The 10,642-nt window shown below is 54.4% G+C and overlaps 1 protein-coding gene across 3 annotated transcripts; it reads right to left on the bottom strand.

Moving 5' to 3' along the window:
• Positions 1-305: 305 nt before the first annotated feature.
• ABI3 (ABI family member 3) lies at positions 306-10,635 on the bottom strand. 3 transcript variants are annotated; one of them, XM_072747422.1, is made up of 8 exons: positions 10,367-10,635; positions 5,656-5,823; positions 4,004-4,180; positions 2,351-2,436; positions 2,120-2,215; positions 1,798-1,949; positions 1,156-1,293; positions 306-822 (listed from the first exon to the last, which is right to left on the bottom strand). In XM_072747422.1, exons 1-8 carry the CDS (start codon positions 10,481-10,483, stop codon positions 659-661), a joined length of 1,098 nt encoding a protein of 365 aa, XP_072603523.1. In that variant the 5' UTR covers positions 10,484-10,635; the 3' UTR covers positions 306-658. The 3 variants fall into 3 exon arrangements, with proteins under 3 accessions (XP_072603523.1, XP_072603524.1, XP_072603525.1); XM_072747423.1 differs by having other exon boundaries at positions 1,798-1,946; XM_072747424.1 differs by lacking the exon at positions 1,156-1,293.
• Positions 10,636-10,642: the final 7 nt, after the last annotated feature.

Genomic DNA, 10,642 nt, shown 5'->3' with positions numbered 1-10,642 from the left:
CTGACTTGAGATCTCTCGCGCCGATGTCTGAAGGGTGAGGGTGAGGCGATGTCGGCTCTCGGGGAGACCCATCTAAGGGTGGCAGGAGTTGGTCCCCACTCTGGGAAGAGTGCCCAGCTGGAGGCACCCAAGCCGAACTTCACACAGCAAACAACGGGCAAAAGAACAAGTCGTTGCGGAGGAGTCAGGGGTCTAGTGTCCAGGGCACACAGGACCGAAGGGACGGCAAGGGACTGCTGCGGGGGTGTGTGGGGGGGTGGGCGGCGCAGGCAGAGGGGGCTCAATAATTAGCAGGAGCCTTGCACTCCCTCCTCTCTCTCTGGCCCCCTAGCCTTGCAGGGCAATCACCAGGAGGTCATCAGAGTTTTATTCAAAGTTGGCACTTGCAGCTGGAGACCCCATCCTGCATGGAGTAGGGTGTCCTCTGTGGACAAGATCATCAAACTCTTTGGCTTCCAGTACTTTCCTGTCTGCAGCAGGCCTTTGGGTCCATCTTCTGTCTCTCCCCGGGACCCCTTCCCACCAAAAGGAGGGGAACGGATAGGCACAGCTCGCAGACCAAGAAGTGGGCAGCCCTAGTCTAGCCTTGACTGTGGGGCTGGCTTTGTACTGGAGCTCAAGGGGTGCCCGGATCGGGAGCCCAGAGAGCCCTCAGCTGTCAGCAGCTGGGCTCCACATAGTTCCCTGGGAAGAATCCAGTCCCGTCTGAGCTGACGCCCTCACACCAGCCATCTGAGTAGCGGCGTGTGATGCAGATGACGGTGCCCTTGGAGAAGGAGAGCTCGTTGTCTTTCTGGCGGGTGTATGGGTACAATGTCACCACTGCAGGATGGGAGGAGAGGTTGCCATGAGATGTGTCTCCTGTCCTACCATAAGGCCAGGGAACATCTAGGGGGATGGCTACAGGGAGTAGGGCAGGAGGTGCCTTCGCCAAAGCTCTTGGGACCGCCCCTGCTTCCCCACCTGGGTTAATAGTATTCAGTGCCAGGCCAGCTGCCTGTTTTTCCATCTTGGTCACCACTCCTGGAGGAACGTTTGGTCAGTTCATCAGGAAATAGGGAGGGGTGTGTGTGTGTATAATGGGCTCATACTCATACCGTTCCAGATTCTAGTGTAGAAGAGGAGAGGGGATCCCTAGTCCCAGGAATCAGGTACCTTTCTCCAAGTATGCAGCAGGGACCCAGCTAGGCTCTTCAGGCCCAAAGTCTGGTGGGGGCAGTGGTGGCAGCCCCAATTCATCAACATCCAGGGGTAGAGGAGGGGGCAGATCCAGGGGCGGGGGCAGCTCTGGTGCTGGGAGGGGAAGTAGAAAGCCTGCAGGGGTGGCACAGGAAACCCCCCTTCATCTGCCCCCAGGAAACTCCACTGTTCAAAATCCGGGCTCCAGCATCCACCCATTTATGTAATCTTTCTCCAGCCTGGGCCCATCAGGGTTCCCACCACAAGGCCTCTAGTAGGTTCTCAGTAAACACACAAATGTTGAGCGGTGTACGGTAGTCAGGCTCTGCCACTCAGCTGGGTAACCCGCAGGCAAGTCACTGAATTTAACCTGTCGGCCTCAACTTGCATCTGTGCAGAGTGTGAAGATCCTCTTAGGGTTTTTGAGTTAAGTGAAAAAAGAGACGAGGAGCTTGAACACAGAGCCTGGTGTAAAGCAGGCGCTAAATTAGCGCACTTCCTCTCCTGTTACCCCCTACCTAGGACGTCCACTGAGCTGGCCGATCGGATGGGCGGGGGGACCTGGGGGACGTGAGCAGCGACCCCACAGGGGAGCCTGGAGGGGGCGGAGCTCCTTACCCGGCGGGGGCAGGGATACTTCCTCCAGCGGAGGGGGAGGCAGGAAGACCTCCGGGGCCGGTGGCGGGGGTGGGGCCATGCCGGGGAGAGGTGGGGGTGGGGGTGCTGCCTGCCCCTTGGTCGTGGAGCCCCCACCGACACCTTCGGCGCTGCTGAGGACCAGAGAAAGAGGGCTCGGCTAAGTTGGGGGACCCCTTCCCTAACTCGGCATTACCCCCCCCCACCGGCCCCGCCCCTTCAGTCATCAGCCCAGGCCTGTGCTGCGAGTCGTCTCCACCCTAGTAGTCACCGTGACACCCCCACTTGGACTTGTGGGGCTCACCCTGCCGAGGCCAGGGAAGAGGCAGATGAGGCGGCGGAGAGTTTGCCCTCGGGCACCACTGGGAGCTGCACCGGCTCGGGGATCCGCGGCGGCCTCCTGGGGTGGGGGAGGGGTGGAGTTAGGGTGGGGAAGGAAGGCTTCCGGCCAGCGGGGTCAGGTGCGGGGAGGAGGAAGTTTGGCTCCTCTGCACTGAGGGTGGGGGAGGAGAGTTTCGGGATCTCGAGGCCTCACCCCAGGGTGGCGGAGGCGGGTGCCGCAGGCGCCTTGATGCTCTTTCGCGAAAGAGTCCCGGTCCGCGACAACTGCGTTGTCAGATCCTGCGGGGGAGCAGGGGGCGGGGTTGACGTCTATGGGGCTCCCCCTCCCCAGTAGCCCCCTGGTCCCAGAAGGGAAATGAGAGGCGGCCGCGAACTGGAAGGGAGCGCGCGGGGACAGCAAGTTCTACTTCCCAGCCCCCCACATCGCACCCCACCCCACAGCCACCCCCTCTTGCTGCTGCCTGGGCCCTGGGCCTCTGGTCGACCGCGGGCCCGACGGAAACCTGGAGCAGACGCGGTCTGAAGGCCACTTCCTCTGCACAGCCTAGCATCCGCACCTCGCACGCTCGCATGCTCGCAGAGCATCTCAGTGGCCAGCTTGGTGGGCTCTAATCCTCATAGACCCCAAGCAACCCCAGGCAGGGCTGAGGAGTTGGCAGGAAGGAGGGGGGAGAGGGGACCGTCACACCTAGAGGTATACCCCTGCCATTTTTAAAAAATGATTTTATTCATCTATTTGGCAGAGAGAGAGCACAAGTAGGGGAAGAAGCAGGCAGAGGGAGAGGGAGAAGCAGGCTCCCCGCTGAGCAGGGAGCTGGATGCCAGGCTGGATCCCAGGACCTTGGGATCGTGACCCCAGGGGAAGGCAGCCGCTTAACCCACTGAGCCACCCAGGTGCCCCCCACCTGTCATTTTGACTGGCCTGCAGAACCCGGCTTTGGGAAGCTCAGGACAGAGGGACAGAGCATTTAAAATGCACAAGTGGCAAGGGCGAGCCCACATGCCAGAGAGCGCTTCTGTCCCTGGCGGGGTGTCCCTGAGCTTGGGCACATGAGGGATGCTGTCCTCTGCTATACTCCGCTAGGTACAAGACAAGGGGGACTGAGCTGAGTCCAAAAGAATGGAAGCTGGGCAATGGGAACTCACTGGTGGGGAAGCCTGGTGACTGAGGGAGGGGAGTATATATAGTCTGTATGCTATGGTATGTTGAGGGTTTCAAGGGGTCGCTGAGATCCAGGGGAGCTTTAATCTCCCCTGGGATGTTGGCATGTGGGAACTGACTACATGGGGTTAGGGATGTGTGCTCTCCCACCTCTCAGGAGATGAGCGGAGAAGGAAATGCTAGTGGCATGCTCCCCATCTTCACCAGGCCCCCTCCCTTTTGAGTGGCTGCATCCCCACCCCTTCCCACCCAACAGCAAGCAGCTCTGGGGGGAGTACTCAGTGCCCTGACCTCAAACCTCCAGACAGAGGAAGTTACTGTTCTCATGTGGCTGGGGAGCAATTCTCATGTACACCCTGACGCCTTCCCTTCCTCTCTTCCCCTTCACACACACACCCAGCCCCCGTGGAAGGGGGTGCTCAGATGCACCCTCAGCCAACCATCTGAGGACAGAGTAAAGGCCAGTTATGGAGGGAGGGGTCAGGAAAGACTTTTAAGGAGGGAGGCTTGGAGAGGAGGGGTCCCCTAAGGGTGATGGCTTCAGGGAGTGAGGAAAGATCAGGGAACAAGACTGGATGGAACAAGAATGTGGATGTGGAAGAGAATGAGGAGGAGGCTGAGGAGAAGGGAACCCACGAAGCTGAGGGAGTGGGTTGTGGAAAAGAGGAGGGGCCCTCTCTCTACCTTAATCCCATGGCCAATGTCATCCAGGCAGCCGAAGTTGAGGGGTCTCCTGTAGTAAGGCGTGAGGGGAGGGAGGCTCTCGGGGGCGATGACTTTCTGGCCAGGGGGCAGCCGCTGGACGGTGGCTAAGGTGCCAATCTCCCTTCGGGCCACCTTCTCCATATGCATATTCACCATCTGCCATGACAGGGTTTGAGGTGACAGGGGGAGTCTCCATACAGTGCCCCACCTCTTATTTTGTTTTGGCTTGGGTTTTTTTAGATTTTTTCATGAGAGACTCAGAGAAAGGCAGAGACACAGGCAGAGGGAGAAGCAGGCTCCCTGCAGGGAGCCAGATGTGGGACTCCATCCCAGGACCCTGGGATCACAACCAACGGACCTGCCAGAGCCAAAGGCAGGCACTCAACCAGTGAGCCACCCAGGCACCCCCAGTACCCCTCCTCTTACAGGAGGAAGAAGATAGAGGCTTTGGAATGGGAGTCAGGACCATGGGAAGCGGTGAGGTCCAGAGAGAGAATAAATGTCCCCAGGGTCACACAGCATTTGGGAAAAGAGTTGCCAGGGGAGGATGGAGCCACTTTGGAGCAGCTTCCTGGTGGAAGAGAATGAGGGTTATTATTAGCTGATCAGGCGCCAGAGGAAAGGAGGAAACACGGCACCCCTGGGGCTGCTGGGAAGAGACCAGTGCACTCGGTTGGCTCGGAAGCAGAGGTGGATAATGCCTAGATGGTAGAGAACCGTGACTGGATCAACTTGTCTCTTTTAGGGGACAAAAATGTGAATTAAGTTCCTCTTGGAATGTTCAGCGGGGAAATTCAAGACACAGAGAGGGTGGGGACTCCGGTCTGCTGGGGTGAGAGTCACACCCTGCAGGGAACATGTGGGTGATGCACGGGCCAGGCTGCTGTGTGAGTGGATCTGTGCATGTGGTTGATGGGGCAGTTCCTCAGCCAAGGATCCAGGAAGGAAGGAGGGTGTGTATGCTAGATGGGCGGGAGGCACCATAGGGTGGTGGCAGCGCTCTCAGGGCTGAAGATGACCTTGCCAAGCAAACACTCTGGGAGGAGGACACTTATTAAGTCATTGCCTGTGTTTAGATGGAAACAAGTCCTCTTGCCTCTTTACCGTACGAGGCAGCCACCGTGATTGGTAAGCAAGTCCTGCTTGCTACCTGTGGGACAGAATTCAGATAGAATTCAGAAAGAAGGGATCCCTGGGTGGCGCAGCGGTTTAGCACCTGCCTTTGGCCCAGGGCGCAATCCTGGAGACCCGGGATCGAATCCCATGTCGGGCTCCCGGTGCATGGAGCCTGCTTCTCCCTCTGCCTATGTCTCTGCCTCTCTCTCTCTGTGTGTGTGACTATCACAAATAAATAAATTAAAAAAAAATAAAAACACTAATTAAAAAAAAAAAAAAGAATTCAGAAAGAAAAAGGACTGCCTTCAAGGAGTTCCTAGTCTGGTAGGGCAGCAAGCCCAGCCCTGAGACACACCCACAGAGATAGGGAGGTTTGAAACTCTTGGGAAGTGCCAAGCTTCCATGGCCAAGTGAGGCACTTGGAGGAAGGCGGGAGAGAGCTTTTGCTGGAGAAAATGTCTGAGTGGGGCCAAAGAATTGGAAGCCCACACAAGAAGCCCTCCCATACCCCTTACCTGGCCCAGTGTGTTCACACGCGCTTCCACCTGCCGTAGCGAGGCCGCCTGCAGGTCCAGCATACGCAGAGTATGTCCAGCCAGGTTGCCTACTTGGTAGGCCACACTGGCCAGTGCCTGGGTGGTAAAGGCCATGGTCTCTTCCAGTGCCTTCCTCTTGTCTGTGGCCTGTAATACACATAGCTCTGGTCTGAGGACGGCCCCTTCCACGGGATCCGTGGGTAGGATAGGAGAGGGCATAGGGATCACGGGAGAAAGCAGTAACTCAAGATGTTTGATGTGGTCTCCATGAGAAAGACACTGTAGTAAGAGGGACTCGGGGACATTAGGAAAGCAAATCTGTGGCCCCAAGGAATGGGTGCAAACGGAGGAGGAGATCTCCGTCCTCGAAGAGTCCAGCTGAAGATTGACCCCACCACCTTTGGAGGACCTTTGGAAATCAAGGGTGAAGAGTAGAAAGGAAAGAGGAAGGCAGTAATTTCAAACTTAAAAACCAACCCAATCGACATCAGGCCCCCTGTCCTAGACCTTCTTACTGGAATCTGGGAGTGAGGGGGAGTGAGGGGGAGTGAGGGTGATAAATCTGTGCCTTTAAGAGCTCCCCAGGTGACCCCTGTGCTCCTTTCTCCAGTCTGCAGAATAGTGTTTGGGTACCAATGATCTAGTCCATTTTATAGATAAGGAAATTGCAGCCCAGGGAAGAGGGACTTCATTCATTCCCTCCAGTAGCTTCCCAATACGTGAGAATAAAATCCAGACTTCCAATCATGGCCTGTATAGGGTCCCCACAAGGCTGACTCTGCTTTTCTCTCCCCATTCTCCTCCACCACTCCCTCTCACTTCCTCCCCTCCAGGCACATTTGCCTTTAGGTTCCTGTTCTCCATCAAGTTAAGATTGTTTCGAGCTCAGGGCCTATGCACTTGGTGTATTTCCTTCTAGAACCCTTATTATTAAATCTCAGCTCCCCAGAGACACATTTCATCACCACCCTAAGATTCCCCTAGCCTACATCTGTATTGGCTCTCTACTATACTTACCCTGTTCTCTTTTCCTCATAGTACTTAGGACTATCTATCAGAAGTGATTTATCTATTTACTTCATTATCTACCCCCCCATACTAAAATGTAAGCACGGTGAGGGCAGAAAGGCTGTCTGTTTTATTCTGTATCCTACCCTGGATTAGTGCCCAACACAGATAATACTTAATAAATATGCATTTGTGAGTTAATGAATGTGAAACCTATACTTTCTGGGCATCTCCTTACTGCATGCCAGGCACTGTGCCAGGCAGGGTCACACTGCCAGTCAGCAGTAAAAGGGTGGGAAAGAACAGCTAAAGACAGAAGAAGGGGTGTTTTTTTTCAGTTCCAGATCAGACTAAGGGCTAGAGCAAAAGTTCTCTGGCCATTTGGTTCCCTAGGCAGCTTCCTCATCTCAGGTCAGATCATGGAGCTGCTGCAATTTAGCCTGTAGCCTTCTCTAGAGGGGAGGGAGGAGCCCAGGGCAGGTCTGGGCCAGGCCCGGGCATGGGCAGACAAGGCTGCAAGCAGTGTCTTTGCAAAGACCCTGGGTGCTCCCTAGAGCCTGTCAGTGGAGAGCGGACCTAGAACCTATCAGAGCAGGGTGCTTCCATTGGAGCCTGAGCCAAGCTGAAGTCTAAAGGCAGGCCCCCAAAAATTAAATAAATAAATAAAAATAAAGGCAGGCCCAGAACCTTCTGGGCAGCCCTGCTCTGCTTTTCAGTTCCAACAGCTAGGTGCTCATTTGCATGCAATTTACATTTCATCAGCATATGTATCCAAAAGCTTTAGAAAAGGCAGAGAAATCAACCCAGGATGTTTGAACCAGAAAGGAGAACAGGTCTTATTCTAGTTCAAGACCATTCTTCTTCTTCCTTCTTCCTTCTTCTTTTTCTTCTTTCTTCTTTCTTCTTTCTTTTCTTCTTTCTTCTTCTTCTTCTTCTTCTTCTTCTTCTTCTTCTTCTTCTTCTTCTTCTTCTTCTTCTTCTTCTTCTTTTTTTAAGATTTTATTTATTTATTTATGAGAGACCCAGACATAGGCAGAGAGAGAAGCAGGCTACCTGCAGGGAGCCTGATGGGGGACTGGATCTCAGGATCACACCCTGAGCCAAAAGCAGACACTCAACCACTGAGCCACCCAGGTGTCCCTAGCTCAAGACCATTCTTTAATAGACAAGGAAAGGAAAGCCCAGAATGGGGTAGTGACTCCTCCTCCTTTGGTCTGCACCCAGACTTCCTAGCTTGCCTCATCAGTGCTGTCCCCTGGTTGGCCTGCCATGTGGAACTGTCAGCCCAGATGGTCCGCTTGGGCCCAGCTCCAGGAGCCTGGAGCTGGATACCTACTGACCCCTGGTTTGGGGCTTGGCCCAAAGTTAGGTCCAGAGGTACAAAAATATGAGATCCATTGTCAAAGCTGTCTGCTTATTCATCATGCAAATTACCTTGTCTGTAAACTCAATGGACTCTGACAGAGAGAACTCTGAAGTCAACCCCAGTCTGCCTCCCCCCATTCCCCATGGGCTTCCTGCACCTGACTGGGGTGAAGGGAGGGGCTGAGGGAAGGACAGGGGGCGTGGGAACCAGGCCTTCTTTAACGGCAGTTCTGAGAAGTCATCCAAACCCTTTGAAAGCATTTGCTCCCCAGACTGAAATCCTCCCCTGAGAGGCCAGGAAAGGTAACTAAGGTCAATTAATTAGTGTTCTGCATGAAGGAAGCAGGAGCCCGGGGACTCTGACCTGGGGCAGGGCTTTTGGTGATTTTGCAAGGGCAGCTTCACCTCACTAGAATTGACTTTCATTATCTTTCATCCTTCCGACAAATGATGATGATGATAGTAATGGTCATAGTTTCCATGTATGTATTCTGCCCTTCCTAAGTGACAGGCACTGGGCTAAGTGCTTTAACACATTTTCACATTTAACCCACGTGACTATGGTGAAGAGAGAGGTGTAAGAATCAGAGAGTCAGCTTGCCATGGGTCCTGTAGTTGGTTGGTGGCAGAGATGGAAATTGGACTGGGTCTTTGTAATCCTAAATCCTGTGTGCGCACACTGTGTGTGCAACAAACGAGAACCCATCTGGAAGAGCCTGGAGCTGTGCAGAGTTTACCCAAGAAATGGACAGAACTGCTTCTCTCCTTGTCTGTAGAAGGCTACCTTCCAGCACCACGAGAACCAGGCTGGTTTACAAGCCATAGTCCATCTCATCCACAAGCTGGTCGGTCATTCAGCATCTACACCAACAGCAACTATTCAACTAGAGGTTTGGGGGTGGGCTCTTGAGTCAGAGTTCTGGGTTTGAATTCAGACTCTGCCACTAGCTTAGGGACCTTGGGAAAGTGAGTCAATCTTTCTGAACCCCGGCCTCCTGCTGTGGAGTGGGAGTGCTTCCCCCCTCTCTGGCTTGGGGGAGAACTAAAAGAGGCCATGTGGGCAACAAGTCTGCTCAAAGGAAGGGTGCAGAGTGTTCTCACTGGTCTCATCACTGACTCCCTTTAATCTGCCATTTTCCCATAAGCACTTGCTACTTTCGTTATTTTTTTTCAACACTCTTACTGAGCCAGGAGGTCCCCCAGGGCCTGTCAGTGCAAATAAACTGTCTTTAAGTCACACGGCATGTCAGGCAAGAGGTAAAGAGGAGGAGAGGAGAGAACCGGCTTCGGAAGTCAGGAGGCTGATGCTTAGCTTTGCTACATCCAAGCCATGTGACCTTGGACAGTCACCTTGCCTCCCTGTGCTGCTGGTTCTTCATCTATGAAAGAGGAATAATACTTGTCTCATAAGGTGCTTATGAGGATTAATGGGAAAAACAACAACAACAAAAAAAAACAGGCGCTCAGTTGTTGAGTTTCCCTCCCCACTCTTCCCTTGATCTGGGAATCTATGTTCATGGTCCTGAAACCGCTACACAATTTAGGAAAGTTCTATAAAGTCTCAGTTGTCGGGGCATCTGGGTGGCTCAGTCGTTAAACATCTGCCTTTGGCTTGGGTCGTGGTCCTGGGGTCCTGGGGTCCTGGAATCGAGTCCCCATCGGGCTCCCCACGGGGAGCCTGCTTATCCCTCTGCCTATGTCCCTGACTCTCTCTGTGTGTCCCTCATGAGTAAATAAATAAAATATTTAAAAATAATAATAATAATAATAATAATAATAAAGCACAGCTGTCATCTTTTTGTTGGTAGACAGCTCCCAGCAGTCACGTTGTCCATCCCCCTGCCTCTGTGCCTGACCCAGCTTAGTCTGATGTCTGTCCACTCTCGCTCAAATATCAGGGAAAGGAATCTCCCCCTGGTCCCTCTCAAGTTCATGACACTGTCCAGGAAGTTCAGAAGGCCCACCTAGAGTCGGCCTGCAGATGCAGTAATGATGCCACTATTTGTTTGGGGACAAGTCTGGATCTGAGCAGGACCTGGGAGGGAGACAAAGATAGAGTGAGGAGCGCTAACGGGATGGAGGTGTGAGGCTCCAGGAGAGGCAGGGGGGCATGGTAGGGCTGGGTGGCATGGGGTCAGGGCTGAAGTTTGAGGGGAACAGAACGAAGCCGAGGCCTGGGGTGGAGACTTTCCCATCCGCACCCGGGCCGAGCACCTGTCAGGGTGGCTCCCACAGTCCTGCCTTGGAGGTGGGCTCTGGGCCTCTCGGGGCGGTGGTGGGAGGCAAGGGTGTCGGGGCCTGTGCCCACTCTGCCTACCTGCACATAATTGTCCACGCAGTAGTCCGCGACCCGCAGCAGGGAGCTGTGGTTGCCCCGCAGAGCCTCTCGGCCCGTGGGGATCTCGAACTCCTGTAGCTGCTGCAGCTCTGCCATGGCCCCCAGCCTCTGGCTGACTCCCCAGGGAGCCCGCTGATTTTGTGCCTCACCCAGCCGTTGATTGGTCGCTCTGCCTTACCCCCGCCTCACTGCTTTTGGTTTCCTCTCCGTGAGAGACCCAAACCTGCTTGCAAAGGGCAGGCAGGCTCATTCTGG

This window comes from Vulpes vulpes, chromosome 2 (genome assembly GCF_048418805.1).
Source record: "Vulpes vulpes isolate BD-2025 chromosome 2, VulVul3, whole genome shotgun sequence".
Classification (NCBI taxonomy): domain Eukaryota; kingdom Metazoa; phylum Chordata; class Mammalia; order Carnivora; family Canidae; genus Vulpes; species Vulpes vulpes.
This window is presented reverse-complemented; position numbering and strand designations above follow the sequence as displayed.

Bases quoted from the DNA above. Each gene is read 5' to 3' on its own strand.
- ABI3 (XM_072747422.1), bottom strand. From the start codon at position 10,483: ATGGCAGAGCTGCAGCAGCTACAGGAGTTCGAGATCCCCACGGGCCGA. The intron at 2,437-4,003 runs GTAGAGAGAGGG...GCTCCCCCGCAG, and splicing joins ACATTGGCCATGGGATTAAG to GATCTGACAACGCAGTTGTC. The intron at 1,294-1,797 runs GTAAGGAGCTCC...TTCCCCTCCCAG, and splicing joins AGTATCCCTGCCCCCGCCGG to CACCAGAGCTGCCCCCGCCC.